This window comes from Triticum aestivum, chromosome 7B, assembly GCF_018294505.1.
Source record: "Triticum aestivum cultivar Chinese Spring chromosome 7B, IWGSC CS RefSeq v2.1, whole genome shotgun sequence".
Lineage (NCBI taxonomy): Eukaryota > Viridiplantae > Streptophyta > Magnoliopsida > Poales > Poaceae > Triticum > Triticum aestivum.
Window position 1 is genome coordinate 289,569,896 of NC_057813.1, and position 17,351 is coordinate 289,587,246.

General features: G+C 44.1%; 1 protein-coding gene across 1 annotated transcript; it reads right to left on the reverse strand.

The window, feature by feature from the left end:
• Nucleotides 1-660: 660 nt before the first annotated feature.
• On the reverse strand, nt 661-17,119 carry LOC123156932 (exocyst complex component SEC8). Its single transcript, XM_044575128.1, has 14 exons — nt 16,896-17,119; nt 16,598-16,810; nt 16,297-16,470; nt 10,363-10,467; nt 9,952-10,061; nt 9,502-9,675; nt 8,858-8,981; nt 8,667-8,773; nt 3,480-3,781; nt 3,231-3,397; nt 2,806-2,921; nt 1,386-1,453; nt 1,033-1,145; nt 661-943 (listed from the first exon to the last, which is right to left on the reverse strand). Exons 1-14 carry the CDS (start codon nt 16,950-16,952, stop codon nt 890-892), a joined length of 1,884 nt encoding a protein of 627 aa, XP_044431063.1. The 5' UTR covers nt 16,953-17,119; the 3' UTR covers nt 661-889.
• Between the last annotated feature and the right edge of the window lie 232 nt (nt 17,120-17,351).

Consider the following 17,351-nt stretch of genomic DNA (forward strand, 5'->3'; position numbering starts at 1 on the left):
AGTTTCTTGAGCGATCAAGGCAAAACTACGCAATGGACGATGGCAGGCAGGAGAGATTTGGTGGCTTTGCTTCCAGACATGGCAGCGCCTACCGCTTAGTTGTGTTGCCTTGTAACTTCGGGTGTGGTCCTATCAGGGCTTGTACAAACTACAAACTCTTTATATCACGAAAGAAAATAAATTGCTCAGAGTCCAATAAAGAGCCTTCTTTTAGATGGTGTTGTCCCATGACAAGCCTGGTAAGCCAAGTAAGCCAGGAGAATCTGGTCCTTATAGAGAGAGAAAATTGGCCAGCAAATCATATGAGGGTTCCTTTTAGGGGAGTTTCTTCGCATGACCAAGCATGATGATCTACGGTAAGCTGCCTCGAAATTAGTGGTGCAAATGGATCTGTCAAGCTTATCTCGAAAAGAACTTCAACATAACTCGGTCGTTAGGCAAGGCCTAAGCTTGTGGCATCTTTAAATACAAGCTAAGGAACATTCAGAAATAACATCGTAAAGTTCGTCTCTACTTATACTCCCTCCGTTCCTAAGTATAAGTCTTTTTAGAGATTCCACTATAGAGACTACATTCGGATGTATATAGACGCCTTTTAAAGTATAAGTTCACTCATTTTGCTCCGTATGTAGTCTATAGTGGAATCTCTTAAAAGGCTTATATTTAGCAACGGAGGAAGTAGATACTACTAACTCTACTGTCTGGGAAAAAAGAAGGCTGGCGTCAGAAACATGGGATGATAAACACACACATTACACCACATATCATCAATGAACCTATATAACTCAGGTTATTAGACAGCATTAAGGTACACACTGAATAGTAACTGTAGGAGTACAGGTGCACAATTTCACAAATGAATCAGAATCAAAATTAAATATTTAGCACATTACCCAAGTTGTGAATACTTTCGAGGAAGCATCAATCCTATTTTATTCATAAACTGCAAAATAGAATAAATATCATCATGAACCAAGTAATCAAACCGTCATAGGATCGTACAAGTTACAAGGGACGTATGTGCCAGGTTACCTCAAAGACAGGACGGTAAACTGATGCAGCTAGGAAAATCCCTTGATCAGGTATGATGCTTGCTGTTCCATACCCTTCTTGGGGTACAGCTGGGTTTCTTCTCCATCCTTGACCTATGACATTGATCGAAATAGATCAGAATTGAACATACTCATTATATGGCACATATACAATAGAACAGAGAATGCAAAACCATGCAAACGCAGTAATTAGCTGACGACCTAACGTGCATGAACAATGTCCAAAATGCAAAAGCAAGCAGAGTAACATCTACAAATAATAGAAAAAGACATGTAGCATGATGGAAACATCGTCGAGTCCGTATGATACATATTAATATGGTTAGAACATACCTTCATTTTGCACAGAGATTGCTGCATCTGTAACGCGAAAAGCAAAAGAAAGGCCTTCTGATCCATCCCTGACGTAAGAAAGTTTAGCAATTAGAGACGTAAAAAGAGAAGCAAACCTAAGAGGTCAAAGAAATACTCCCTCCGTTTCTTTTTACTCCACATATAAGATTTGCTTGAAGTCAAACTACACAAAGTTTGACCAAAATTATACTTTTAAAAATATCAGAAATTGCCTTTGGTGACTGAGCTCACTGGAGGCCTCCAGATTCAAAATTCAAATTTCATCAAAATTCATATTTTCACATTTCAAAAAAATCTAAAAAATACAGACATACATGAAGGCATAACACATGTGTGTAAATTTTCAGGGCAAAACACGTTGAAATGAGGGCTGTGCAAAAAAGACAAATCTGGGGCTGTTTAACGCATGATACTATTCATCCTCCCAGGCCATGAATTTGTCTTTTTTGTACAGGTCGCATTTCAACATATTTCATCATGAAATTTTACACACATGTGGGATACAACCTTACATACATGCATATTGTTTTTCAGAATTTTTTGAAACATAAAAGTTTGAATTTGAATTTTTCAAAAATAAAGGCCTCCATGGAGCTCGGCCTCCAAAACACCATTCTCTAAAAATATCAACATCTACAATACTAAAGTTATATAGTATGAAAACCTAATTTCATGTTTTTACTATGAAGTTGGTCAAACTTTACAAGTTTGACTTCACACAAAATTATATGCAGCCTAAAAAAAGAAAGTTTTCATTCGAGGGCTTAGGTGGGAATAATTTTTCATTGCACAGCATGGTAACTTTCAAAGAACAGAAAAGAAATATACATCACCAATAAAACCTCTTATACAGTGCCTAGCACACATCTCCACACACATGAATGGCTTAGATATAGGGCTCGGCTGTGATTGGGCACTGTTTTGGATCCGATTTATCTTGTGCTATTTACAAACTCCAATGACAAGTCCATCTTGTGCTATTTGCATTAGAACATTTATCCATATGCCATGTAAAGATTATATCTTTATTGTGCTAGCTTGTGCTTAGAGTAGTAGTTAGCATGTTTATGCTGTAGTAGCTCTCTGGCAGCAGCCATAAAAAATGATTTTTAATACTTGACTTCATCAAGACAAACAAGTACTAGGGGATTGGGTGGGGATAAGGGGTTCACCAAATCCCTTCCCTAAAACCACTAGTGCCAAGCAAGACAAAGGATTTACGTGTATACGGAAATGGAGAGTAACTCCAGTTGCACCGGACATTGAGCTAATATAGAATTGTCGGCCATTGTTCAAGGGATTGCCAAGTTACTGGCTTAATTACAATGCTTAACTGAATATGTATATGTAATAAACAAATAGAAAAACATTATGTAGGCATCAATGGGTGAAGACTTGCCTCTTTTCCTTCACTGGGTCCTTATTTGCAAGCCTAGCTGTCTGAACAGCTGCATCTGCAGTAGCAGCTTCTGGAGTTGCCCGCAAAATTTCACACAGAAGTTGCTGGCACTCGCTCTAGCAAAAAAAGGGGAAGATGGTAGGAGAAATAGAAGACACCAAAACATGAAAGAGTATTGCAGTAGTACAACTACCCATTTCACTGAACAAGGGAGAACGACTGTGATAGTCCACCACAAAAATAACAAATTCACATGTTATACAATTTCTTAATACCGTTTCAAAGGATAAAGCATATTATTTGTATTCCACAGCAGGAAAGGAACACATGGCGTTACATTGAAATAGAGAAAAAATGGAAAATACTAGAAATGGATGACAGAAGCAAAAAATCATAATTTAATATAACAGAAAATTTATGGCTACCTGAACAACTGACAGAGAGAATGCAACACTAAAACCACCAGTAGGTTGGGAGTATTCAGAATCTGGATTCCAGCTTGTGTCCCCATTTGCCACATGAGGTGTGTTTACACTGTCAACGTCAGTTGATGATTTTTGTTCAAGGAGCTCTCCAACAGTAATATGGTTCTCTGCCAAGTGAAGAACTTTTTCATACATACATAATCACGGGATTTAGCTTTGAAAGTGCAAGAAACTGAGCTGAGCGCTTACCAAGTATGCCTACTAGACACTCAAATATTGAACCAAGAAGCTGACTAGCTGCATGCTGAGCATCTCCTGTGGGTGCCATAACTGGAGAGATGGGACTAGCAACAAGTTGTGTTGCCAATGTCGATGCCTCATTCTTCTTTTTCTGTTTAGGTAGTTGGTAACAGGTGACAGCTCCATGTGAATGTGACACATCCGATGCCGTTCTTTTTGCAACTTTATCTATGTTGGACTTTGAAGCCTCTCTAGCATATGATTTAATCTTTGAAGTGATAACATCATGAATTGTCGGGCGAACTCTTTGGCTGTAACAAAAATACAAATAGTTACAAACACGAACATGTAACCTATAATAATCTAAACAGCACTGAATTTCTTTTCTCCAAACCACCAATTTAGAATTAATAAAGCTATATATAGAGAGTTAATTTGATAAAGCTACTGCAAACTCATCGAAATCAAAAAATGCCACTGCAAAAATCAACTTCGGGCGTCGTGATGTGAAGGAGGGTGTGGGAAAAATATCCTCAAATTCAGCACGCATCAAAGCGTGTGTGGCCGTAGAATGTGGCATGGACCAGCCTGTCCATGTCACATGAAAACCTCCGCAATTGATGGACCCTGCAATGTTATCAAAGTCCTATAATTTTGGTCTAAGTTTAGCAACCAACCAACACCAAGATCGATGTCAAAGCCACCTAACAGAATTGCAAAGCAATCTGCCATCAATTGTTGATCCCCATGAGTAGGGGCCCCGCATGGCAATGTTTTTATGGCGTAACACGTTTTATGGCGACCGACCCCCTTCACAACATTATAGCGCTTATGGCGTATGGTGTGGCGACATCATAGACACAACCTTATGGCGAATGATAGCAAATTAAATCACAGCTTCATAAGCATAATCTAAATCTGCAATCTATATAAGTTGTACACTACTACTAGATGTATATAGTGCACTGTGTATATACCCCGTTGTATAAGGGACATCATGCTTATTTCCCTAGCAGTATATGTTTCAGCCCTTTGGGCTCATATCGAGCCAGGGAAAGGCCCTGACCTAGCACCGCGCCGCCACCCCCTGCATCTTGTCGATCTCTCTCCCCCACCCCAAATATCTCCCTCTCCTCACGATCCAGACCCAGACGTCCCTCCGCCACTCGATCCAGCCGGCCTGCACACCCTCCCTCTACACCGGCGACACCGACCACCTCGACCATGGCTGGCCGGCGCTCCCCCACCTCCCCACGTCGTGCTGCTCCTCTCCTCCCTCTCCCTGTCACACCTCATCCACCACACTCCTCGGCTCTCCGTCCTCAGCCGCCGGAGAGGACGAGGTACGCGGCTAATTTTCCCCGCCATGGCCGCCTCTCTCCATCTCTCTCCCGCCACAGGCCAAACATATTGCGAGCCTGGACGCCATGGGCTGGGACCATGCCACAACATTATATCGTCGCTATAGCGACGATATACCGACACCTTAAAAACCTTGCCGCACGGTGAACACCTTTACTAGCCACCTGGTAATTGTTGGCCACATTACCCTAAAACTGGGCAGAGCAATAGCGGATAAGCTTACTCGTGCCAAGGTACCTTCGTCAAAGAAATTGTGTTGATCCCACGTCCATAAGTGTAGTGTAAGTAGATTTCCCGATAGACACGTCCAATTGTGCGGTGTCCATTGTTAATAAGGTGTCGCTTAGGCGAAGATGATTTGGCGTCAAGGTGCCCTGCCATCGTCAGACTCGCCTTTGACAACTTCCAAAGGCACCTTAAGCATTGAGGCATCTCGAGCGTCGGACTAGGTGCGCAAGGCAACGCTTTGGACCAAATCAAACGTCGTGGGGGCTTCTCGGGCAGGGTGAGCAGAGCTCCAAGCGGGAGCAATGTCTCGCGGGGGAAACAGATGTCTCACGCGCAAAACGATAAGAGAGAAGGGGAGAGAATAAAACCAGTGTACGGTCTACGCTTGGGAGGGATGGCTCTCTCCATGGATCTTGGCAGCGGCAGACGAATAAAGAGTGAAGATCCGACGGCCTCCTCACCAGTCTCCCCATCATCTCTGGCGTAGGCACGGAGCACTCCCCCAGCAACTACAAGGTGTGGCTTCTCTCTTGTCCTCTCTCTCTCTCACTTCTGCCCGCCTTTTCTTCCCCACCTTTGCTTTTCTCATCTGCATCTGCTGGCTCCTCCTCGGCATGTTTCCTCACCAATCTTCTTCTCCACCCACAAGGCCGTAACCCCACCATCACTTCTCTCCGTCCCATGTTTGATCTGGTTGCTCGGCTGACTGGCTCTTTTCTTTCCTCTCGCGGCTGATGGCCCTTCTCTTGGTGTTGCTGCTTTAGCCAAGTGTGACTGCTGTGATGGATCTTGTGGCTGGTACAGATCATGATCTGTTCAATGACCCTAGGAGAAGAGCTACATCCAACGATCCAGCTTGGAAGTATGGGTTATGGCCGAAGGAAAGTTTTACTCCAATGTACATTTTTTATAATGCTAGCTGTTAAATCTCCTAATGGAAGTGTGTGTCTAAGGCGTCGCCTCGCCTTACGCTTTAAGCTCTTAAAAGGTGATATTGATGGTGTTGGTCGCGTGAATGCTCCATAAACCTGTAAGTGCCTTGACATGTGTGGCCAGACACATGGAACTCTTCAACATACTCCTCGATAAAGTCATTGGTGTCAGCATACAAGTCGAAGACCTCAATACTAAAGAGTTAATCAGTGAGCACAACGATGACCAGGCGCAAACTAGTCATCGCAACTGAAACAAAGGTCTTGCTTGCGGCGTTCGGCAATCTCTATGGACGAATTCAGTCAAAAGATGAAGATGTCATGGTAGGTGTCGTAGAAGTTGCTAGGTACCCCTAGACCTGACATGGCCATGGGGTGCATACGGGCATGTGCATGCTCTGCAGGAAGAGCAAGCTTGAGGGGTAAGGGTAGCCGTAGGGTGAGTGCGCTCATAAGCAAGCACTAAGCAAGTGTGAGGCTGATCGCCTCATCCAGAACAGTTGGATAGGAGTGTTCCAAGTAGGTGCGTATGGGCTCGCGCCCCCATCATGAACAACTCAACTCCAGTTCCATCCAGTTGTGGAGGCGACGGAGTGCGGAAGGTGGGAGAAGCATTAGTTGTAGCAGATGACTGACTGGTTGAACGGGCAACAAGAGACCGCACCCAGCTTGTTGTTAGGGTGGACCAAATTTTGTGGTGCAGAGCTTCTTGAACAAGTCCCATGGAGGCCATCCTTCGCTTCCGTGTACTAGTAGTACCAAAGGTGGGCATCACATGTCACATGGAAGGATGCAAGCCACATCACATTGAATCAGCCAAACGAGAGGATCTTCTTTGCCATCAAACAGGGGAAACTCCAATATAGCAAACTTGGCCAGCACCAAAATAGAGGCAGGTTCGACATGTGGGTAAGGTGTGGTAATGAATTGAGCAACGGGCGTTATAATTGGTGGTGGGTAAGTGTGGGGGTAGCAAATGGTAATGGTTGGTGGCGTAGGAAAAGCATCTGATCTAGGTGGCTGATCTAGGTGGCAGGCCATGCAAGAGGTGGAGGAGGTGTTACAGGCTTGGCCCATGATGCCCGTGGCTGCGAGGCTAGCGTGTTGTATAGTGTCGGGGAAGGCCGGATCTCGTACTTCACCATCCGAGTGAACATGTAGGGAAGTTGCTCCCGGGTGGCTACAAGTGCTCGCTCGTGCTGCTAGATGGTTGCAAGAGCTTGCGCCCAAGGTGCAACAGCTTCGAGCGAAACGTCTTGGTTCACTTGTTGGTCGTGGGCCTTTTCCCCACGACCAGACATGGAGGCTTATACCAAATTGGAAGAGCCCTTGCTTCGTAGGGCTATTCCGTGACCTAGAGGGGTTGTAGGACCGGAGAGCTTCCTGCGGGGAGAAGTTGTTGGTGGTAGCAAAGGGTAACAAGGTATAGAGACAAGAGAGGAAACTACTCCCTCCATTCCAATATCTAGTGCGTACAAGTTTTTTAGGAATATTCCAGTTTGTGGTGTGTATTACTCCCTAGACACTTCTCTCGACCAAAATAACCTTCCGCAACACCACGGGCGCATCGCCTCCCTTTCCTCGCAAAAAGAACACATCTCCAAATCAAAGGGAAAAAGGTGCACGCGCTTCTTTCTTCTATACGAGAAATCCAAATCGATCTCAATCTTCTCGTATCAAGCACCCTTGTCTGCCTTCGATGAGATAGATGCGGGGAGAAAGGTGGTGGAGGTAGCGCCACCGGAACGGTCAGGAGCATGGTGGACAGAGGTAAGGGGTTGTGCCCTGCTTCTTTGTGTCCACCAACGGCAGGCAACGTCACTGCATATGTGGCCGCGTTCTCTGCGCCGTTGTCGGACAGCGTCACCACATATGCTTCCGGCTTCCCCACGTTCACCGGCGGTGCCGCGTCCACCGCCTGCATCCCCACATCCATGGCATGTGTTTGCGTCTGCGAGGGCATGGGACAAAGCGACCGGGGGGGGGGGGGGGGGGGCTATTCTCATCCGAAGTTCGCCTCCAGCGCATCCGTTGGTATTTGAGCCCCATGCTCGCTGGATAGAGGAAAGAAGGGAGTGGACCGTTATTAATTCTCCCTACCTAGACTTCATGTGGCTGCCTCCTTATGTAGAGGTTTGCCTTGCAAACTCCAAATAGAAAACGACTTACGCTTTCCTAATACTGAATGATTCAAGTACCGCACAACTAGGACTTTCCATAAGTGATTATTACATCCTTGATTAACTAGGACCAAAATCCTAACTGGATTTGCTGCCAGCCCTGGCCTGGCTCATATGTCCTACACCTACTCTTCAATTTCAAAGAGTTATCAATGGCATTTATCGAATTAACCTGTAGTTACAACTAGCAAACAACACTTTCTTCGGTATTATTGCATACGCACTATTAGAGGGGGGGGTACTAGCCTTATTTTTCCCAAATATCTCCATTTTTCGTAAGAACATAAACAGTTGTTCTCAAAAATTGGGCAAAACAGGGTACAGCTATGAACTTCAATCTTATGATCTTTCCCTGAATTTAGCACCAAATAAGGATTCCTTCTTCTTAGGAAGAAGGATATTTGTCCAGTCTACTCAAAACAAAAACTAATGTCTAATAGATGCAAAGCTTACTCAGTGTGACAAATATATAAAACAAAATAGAATGTAAATACCATATCACAGCTCCAGCAGCTGCAACCTTTCGAAGCATGGATAAGCATTGCACCAATGTTCTTAAGTATTTCACATTGAGGGGAGCATCTGCCTTCCTCATTGATTCCTAAAGCAGCATTAAAAAAAAATAACTCAGGTAATTTGACCCCAAAATAATGTTAGCCCACAATGTACTGAGAATAAGCCATACAAGGAACTCGTCTGGTGTAGCGCAAGAAAGGAAAATCGGAATTTCACAAGAGAAACTTTTGGAATCCTTCCGACCACACCCACCACCTAAGCTACTATCATCGTCTGGGCCATCAAATGAAGAACTGAAAATATGGAAACAAAAAAATCAAAAATTAGATAACAAATACTAGTTAGTTTATTCCATACATAAACAATCAAAAATTAGACAACAAATACTAGTTAGTTTATTCCATACATAAACTGAAAATATGGAGACTATTTGATAGATGCAAACGACAAGAAATGGCTAACATAGTAGTATATTTCATTGAAACAACTAAACAAGGATAACACAGTAGCTTAGCAACTCCGTATACCTATTTTACTGTTTACATGTGCAGTTCTGGTAGACTCACTAAACATAAATAGAACTGATTCGAGGAAATAATTAATGAATTTGACGGACATTACTCTGAAGCATATAATTGTTCACGTCTTGCAGGTATTCGGCAACTTATCATTTACGATAGCTATATGATATAATGCATCAAAACTTTTGAGCACAAGGATGGAATTACCACAATCTAGTTTTTTACGTTATGAGATGCAAGGATATCATTAGCTCCATCATAACTTGGAATAAGCATAAGGAATGGAACATACCATCCAACAGAACTAGTTTTTGTTATCCCATCTGCAGTAGCTGGTCCACTAAAGTGATTTTCACCTTTAATAGACATTGTTCTCCTGGACAGAGGCTGCATGCTGTTTACTAAGCGACCAGTGGCTCCAGAAGTTGGTATGTCCTCACTGTCAACCATGCTTAAAGTCACCAAGCTGGAACATAAAAAAATACAGATGAAGAGCTGATGATCAATGACAGAATTTGAATCGAGAATCAGTTGACACGTATGGTGATCATTGCCAAAAGAGTTACCGAGAAGTCAAATCAAAAAAAGATTCTCAAACACAACTTACTCACTGGTGTTCACACTGTCATAGTAAAGTGCGTGTAAAAATGTGATTGTAAAATAGTTATAAGACATAAGATGCTACAGAAAAAATGGGGAATAATCAAAACAAGCCAGAAGGAATTGAGGACATGAAATGTACCTATATTCACCATTGTTGTATAGGTGGCAATGCAGCTCCTCCAAAATTTTGTAGAACAGTGCACCACGCAGCTTTGTTAGATCAGATCGAACATCTTGAAGAGCACCTACCTTTAAAATTTTGTCAATATGTGAAAATGCTAAGATGAAAGAAAGAATGTGTCATAATAGGATAAAGAGCTATTTTGAAGTACAAAGTGTATTAAGAGGGTGGCCAGACCAACGGGCATATAAAAGATAAACTTATTGATCTCTCATACGTCGCTAAATGGAACTGCACTTTTATGTGTTACCGACCCGAAGTGCATATTCTGATAAACTAGCACATGGTGCAGACATTGTAAATTGCAGCAGGCATATTGCAAATAAGTACACTGGCCTGTTACAAAAGTACTTGCATGTTAAGACTAACCGCTTGAAGGCCTTCCCGCTCTAGCATCAGCATTGACTGAACATGCAACTGCACTGCGGCGTATAGCTGCTTCTCTGCCATCAAGTTCTCAATCCGAGCAGGAACCTGCAGAAATTCAGTAACTTAATACTGAAATAAACTCTTGGTAGTTGGGACATAAAACATGCTAAGGCTGAAATGAGCACTTACGAATGTACACTGTAAAAGCTAGAAATTAGAGGCATACTCCAGTATCCTATAAGGAAATATTGCTTAAAATCGCTCCACTATGAAATATTGACTGGACCAAATGATTGATGCATTAAGCAAACATAACATTTCATTTCAAAGGCAAAAACAGCAAGGAATTGTGGCTTTCACATGATTTGTGTCGAACAATACAGGTTCACTTCAACCTCCTTTCTACACTTCAGCTAACGATTCAAAAGAAACTGCCAACAAAGAATTACAGACCAGTCTCTCCAGTCACTGATAATTATTCGAGGCAAGGATGAAGGAGAAGCAAACCACCACGAAGACACAGTTTTTTACATACAAGAAAAAATCACCGGGATTTATGTCCCAGATGTTTAAATAAAACAGTAAAACCACATATGAAGCCGGGATGGCAATGGGTAGGGTATGGGCGGGTACAACCTCCTTGTCCCCAAACCCATACCCACCCACTTCAGTACCCATGGAGGCATGGACATAAATTAACACCCGTGCCCATACCCATCGGGTATCCTGTACCCAATGGGTACCCGGTGGGTAAAAACTGTATAAGTATTACATTTAAATTTTTAGAAGGTAGAGAAATGAGTTTCAAAATCAAGTGATGGTTGGCATCAATGGAGTATGAGCAGCGGTTCGTGGGGTCGCTTGATCATTGGACAATAGACCAACAGAGAAGAGTCAATATTTCATCTTTTTGAGGAGTCGCATGGGCCGTAGGAGGAGTGGCAGGCAGGTGGTTACGGGCCTATGAGATATGGACGGTTTAAGGAACACGAGATTTAGGGTTGGGCCATAGGAGTTGTATGTTGACCCACATGTCATAGGAACTATTTTCATTTTTTATTATTTTATGGGTATCCATTGGGTTACCCATGGGCACAAGTTCATACCCATGCCCTACCCATATATTTTGCGGGTATGGATACCCATTATACGTGGGTACAAAATCTCTCCAAGTCTTGTCCATGCCCGTTGTTTTCGGGTAGGTTACCCGCGGGTACCCTACCCATACCCATGGACAAAACTACCATCCCTGTATGAAGGGTAAAATAATAGCTTCGATTATTCTCGTTGAGACTTCAATCATACAATTCTGACTAAACTTCAAACGCATCCAAATATGTCACAGGGCATGTGACTTCAAGATTAGTTTCTTGGGATGTCTTAAGATAATGGTAGGCAAGAAGATTTTGCAACATTTTCGACATAGCGCTATCCTACACATGCAATGCACGCTTTTTGTAACGCTATCCTACACATGTTGAATTAACCACCGATGAAATAACCACCCAACAGATGCTTGGAAGAATGATACACGATTGACAAAAAGATAGCTCTCCGGAATCAGCCTCGCTGATGAATATTAATTTTTCTAAATTGGCACTAAAGTGTGCCATTGAGCAGACAGAGAAAGGGAAGAGCATCTGCCTGTCGAGAGAGATAGAGGAGGCCATTATTGTGAGGGGTTTTAATTTGGGTAAATTTGATATATGCCACTATAAAGTTTCCAGTTTTGAAATATGCCATTACTATTCTTAGATTTAGAAACATGCCACTACAAAGTTCACATGCTTTGAAATATGCCATTGCATACCCTTTTGAAGGATTAGACATCATAATATGTATGTATACCTCTTCATAATTTGTACATGGACAAAAGTACCCCTTGGTCAACTCAACGACACCACCGATTCAACAGATCAAAAAAAAAAGAAAGAACAGCCCCGATATCCTTTTCCTATCGTCTTTCTCTGTCTCCTTGCCCCTGCTCCCAGCCGCTGAGCCTCCGCTTCCGCCTCCGCTGCTCCCGGCCGCCGCACCTTGATTCGCTGCACCTGGCCTCCTCCTCCATTTTTTACCCCCGCAGCCGTGCCCAGCTCTCATGAGTCCTGACCAACGCCCCTGCTCGTATCCTCTCTGTAAACCTAGACGAGCAACATGGAGATAACCAGTGGTGATGGTGGTGGTGGGAGGAGCGTTTGATTCCCGCAACTCCACGTGTGGAGCATGGAAGAATTCAGCCCCATTCCCCCTTCCTTGTGAGTTTGCTAATCCTCTCCTGCAGCAATTTGTTATTTACTTTAGTTGAAATTTGTGTGTGTGTGACAATTTTTTTGGAATTATTCATTCTTGCTCTGTAGGTCTGGACAGCCAGATTTGTTTGCATTGGATCTTAAAGTTGAATCATTTAGCACTAACCATCCACCGGGCTTGAAATCTTACTTCAAGGGCAGAGTGTTGAATGGTTGTCGACCGCAAGTCGTTGACTGTGGATGCTATGATGTCCGATTTAGCTGGTGTTCTTAAGTTTGGGGTTAATCAGAGGGCTCATGTTTGGTATTCTGACAGGAGCAAGCATGAATCTGTGTGTCTAAACCATGACTCCCAACTTCCTGCTATGTTTGACATGCATCTATCAGAGAGGTTCATAGAGCTTGTTGTGAAAGTTTCTAACGTTCTTGCTCAAAATGATGAAACAATTCAGAATGAGACCACTCAAAATGACCCATCTGCAGTAGCACATGAAGATATTTCTCAAGACAATCTAACTCAGCCAAATTCAGAAACTGAATACACAGACGACATTGATCCATTTGACTTACCAGAGGAGTATGTAGGTGTTGACGATGAGCACATATACGGTGTCGAGCCTAAGACCGTTAATGTGTCTGTTGTTCAGATGTTGGATGATGATGAACCAGTTGTTGATGGGCATATTCGAGAGGTGGCTATAGATGATGATGATGATCCTAGAGAGCTGATAATTGCCCATGACCCACAAGACCCAAGACCAACTTTGTCCATGAATGCTATTCTGTGGAGAGGTTCCAAGCTGCATATGCTGGTGTGATTGCACCAATGACAGATAAATCAGAGTGGCCGGGAGTTGATCTAGGATTTAAGGTACACCCTCCTGTACAAACGAAGAATGTGCCTGGTAGGCCTAGGAAGGTGAGGATTAGAGGTTGGATGGAACCTATGAGAAGAACAGTTAAATGCAAGAGATGTAAAGGATTTGGTCATCATCAGAAAACTTGCAAACTTCCTTTTAAATTAGACGATGAAGAGGAAGAAGAGCCAGATGATGGGGAGCAAGAAAAGCCAGATGATGTAGAGAAACAAGAAAAGCCCGATGATGGAGAGCAACAAGGACTAGACGGTGGAGAGCAAAAAGCAAGTGAGGAGGTGGATCCAGCCCCTAAAGAGGTGCAACCAGCCACGAAAAGGTATTAGAATTTGATCATATCTTTTCCAATTACATTCAGCTTGTCATGTGTATTTGGATCATATTTTCTAATTTTGCAGGAAGAAGGTTGCAGCAAAATCCACAACTCAAGGAGCTTCTCAAGCAAAAGGCAAGAAGAACATTGTATCAAACTCAACTAAAACTCCAGCTGAAGGCAAGAAAAAGGCAGCAGCTAAATCCCCATCAAATGGCAAGAAAAAAGTAGTTCAAACAAGCTCAGGTAAATCCCCAACAAAGGGTGGGAAGAGAAAGCCAAAGGGTACTACACCTACAAAGGAAAATGGGTCTGCAACCATTACAGTGAGGCCAGAAGTCGGAACCAAAAGGAAGTTGAATGATTTGATTAGAGAGAAGTAGTAGTTGCTTGTAATTTGTGTTTTCATCTTTCAAAACCATCACGTGACAATTGATTCTCTGAACTGGTCATGATTTGTGTAATGTTATTTTGCCCAGAATTGGGGGAATTTAGGATGTGAACTGATGCTATTTGGCCAAGTGGTGTGATATTTAAGTCAAGTTGCCAATTGATGCATTCCAGTACGAGCATGTGCTGTCAATTTTGCTTCATGTTGCTACAGACTTCAGGTTTTGCATCTGCTAATCATATACTTCTATACATCATCATTTCTATAGCTAACCCTAATTGGAACAGCAAGCAATGCATCATTCCAGTACAAGTAGATGCTGTCAAATTTGCTTCAGTAGCTACAGGCTTCAGGTTCTGCATCTGCCGGACATTGCTACAGGCTATCTGTTTGCCCAACACGCATCACTGCCTGCCGCCGTCGTGAGCATCGTAAACACCAGTACCAGCTGCGAGCCATGAACAGCGAGGAGCCGCACGCGACATGCACACGTCCATGCTACCCTTCGCGGCCAGGCGCATCGCCGTTGTGCCGTTGTTCTCGGCCTTCGTTGGTGCCAAGCACCAGCGACAAGCGGTGAACAGCAAGGCGTGCAGAATAGAGATGTTGGGCGAGGGCAGCGCTCGGGACCAGCAGCTATGAGGAACTGGAGGAGGTGGCGGCTGGGAGTAGCGCCGCCGCCGCCGGCGGTGGCGGGAGCAGATTTGAGAGACGAGAGAAAAAGGAATCAGGAGCGGCAGGTGTTGACTTGGCCAAGGAGCAGCTTTGTCCATGTACCAAATACAAAAGGAAATACACACATGTTAGGGTGTCTAATCCTTCAAAAGGGTATGCAATGGCATATTTCAAAGCATGTGAACTTTGTAGTGGCATGTTTCTAAATCAAAGAATAGTAATGGCATATTTCAAAACTGAAAACTTTATAGTGGCATATATCAAATTTACCCTTCTAATTTTGCAAGACAAAATCAAACGAAATACAAAGCATGGGATTAATTTCATCACTTTGTGGTGTTAATTGCATGGCTTAGTTAGCACTTCTTGCAATAAAGACAATTAAAAATAACTAGCAACCGCGAGAAAAGTTTCACCTTCTTTACATTGTTGACCGGATTTTATGGATGGTTAAGGTGACTAGTATCCCTACACACTCGTACTTTTATTGATAATCTCTACTTTTAAAGGGGAGTTGGTAGGTTCGCCTTGCCTCCCCCCATCCTCGCTTGGTTTTCTGTAGATTTTTTTGGTAATCTCAACCGATGCCACACAAAACAAAAACCAACGTATATAGTGTAACTTGAAATAATCTGAACCAAATCGATATTTTTCTTTCCTTATCCTACTCATTCCCTTGAAACAAAAAACAACATCTATTAATTTATGGAAAGTATCATCTAGCGTTGGACAGAAGGATCACGTTAACTATGGAGAGCATCATTCTTTTCCGGTTTTGACTATAGCATGCTTAGTGCAGTTAAATACCTCAAGCGAGGATCGCCTTAATTTAGGGAAAGTATCATTTATGTGGGCTCCTCCTAAAATCTCTCGTTCCCTTTCCGTCATCTTCACTTTCTGCCACGCGATCCTACCCCGACGACGTCGATGTGGGACGGGCCATAAGGGAAAAAAACACTCACGGCGTCTCTATTGAGGCACTCGTAATATGTTTCCCACGTTGCAACGCACAGGCAATTAGCTAGTAAGTATAGATAAGCAGCTTACTGAACTATGATCCTTTTCCTTTTGTAATTGGTCAATATTTTTTGTCAAAATATCATAACCCACACATCTAGCAGTTTATGACATTTTTCGTTTCTAGATTAGACAAACTGTCCTGGCATGATTATTAAATGTATCAAACATGAGTATGCAACAGCTGGGCTCATCTAGTGCATACGGATTTTAACAACGCAAAGAAAATGGCTAACACATACTAACAAATGATATTTTTGTTCCATCCCACAAATGTCCCTTTTTTGCATTTGTGTTGATCATCAACGTCTGGTTGCAGAATACAGACAGAGCCTAATTACCAACTTCCGTTTAATGTAATGTTGCTGCCAAGGAGTAGTACATAATTGTAACGGGTGAAGTGTGCCCACTGACCTTGGCAACATCCTCAACCTGATCCAGCAGGGAGATCACGTGGCGCAGCGTGAGGGACCTGTACCATAGCTGCCCAAGGTGCTGATTCTTCCTCCCAAGCAGCTTTTTGGCCTCTGCCATCTCCCCCTTGAGGCCGGTGATGCTCTCGGCGGATTCGCTGAACAGCCGCAGGATCTGGCACCACACCGTAAAATGATAAAAATAAAATGCAACGGCGACTACACTCTCCAAAATGGACGGGGATGAATAATCCGCCAGGGAGAAGGAATGCGCAGGTGGTGTGGCAGACGGGCGGACGGACCTGGGAGTAGTTCTGGATGGCCTTGTTGAAACCATGGTGGTACGCGTGGACGACCTCGTCAACGACGTCCTCGATGAGGTCGCTCTGCTCCTTGAGGAACTGGATCTCGCCATCGCGGTCCTTCGAGGTGAGGATGTGCACGACGTGCGGCAGCGAGTCGAACCGCGCCGCGGCCCATCCCTCGTCGATCCGCGACAGCCCTTCCTTAAGGTACTGCACGCACGCACGCCCGGCCAGACCCCAATTTCAAATTCCATATAAATTCCAGGCGGAATGGAGGGATGTATTCGGGACTTACAGATTTGTCGGCCGGAATCGGAAGGCCGTCGAAGATGCCACGGCGGTGGCGGTTCATCGTTACCGACGGCGAGGCGGGACCCGGGGAGACGAGCAAGATCTGGAGAGAGTGGGCTATATACGAGGGCTACGAGAGGGCGATAGGGCGTCGGAACCGGTAAGGCCAACTCCACCGCGCGACCCTATCTTGTCCGGCCCCGTTCGTTTGGAATAAAAAGGACAAATGAAATGGACCAGCGAGCGACGGCCCGGACCCATCTGGTCCGTTTTATGTCCGTGCCGACCCATTTCGAGCGCAAACTCGCGCCGTGTTTGAGTCGCGGCGGACAGCGAACGGACGCTTCGAACGTCCGCGTCGGGGCCGCGTGGCAGGCGGCCACCTACCTCCCACCCGCCAACATAAATGCGCACGGGCGGGAGGCCCCACATGTCATCCGCACGCGACGGGTCGGCGTCC

Excerpts from the sequence above, each read along its gene's own strand:
- LOC123156932 (XM_044575128.1), bottom strand. The coding sequence starts at position 16,952 with ATGAACCGCCACCGCCGTGGCATCTTCGACGGCCTTCCGATTCCGGCC. Across the intron at positions 10,468-16,296 it reads AGGTTGAGGATGTTGCCAAG|GTTCCTGCTCGGATTGAGAA; the intron begins GTCAGTGGGCAC and ends GAATTTCTGCAG. Across the intron at positions 1,454-2,805 it reads GACCCAGTGAAGGAAAAGAG|GGATGGATCAGAAGGCCTTT; the intron begins GCAAGTCTTCAC and ends TTCTTACGTCAG.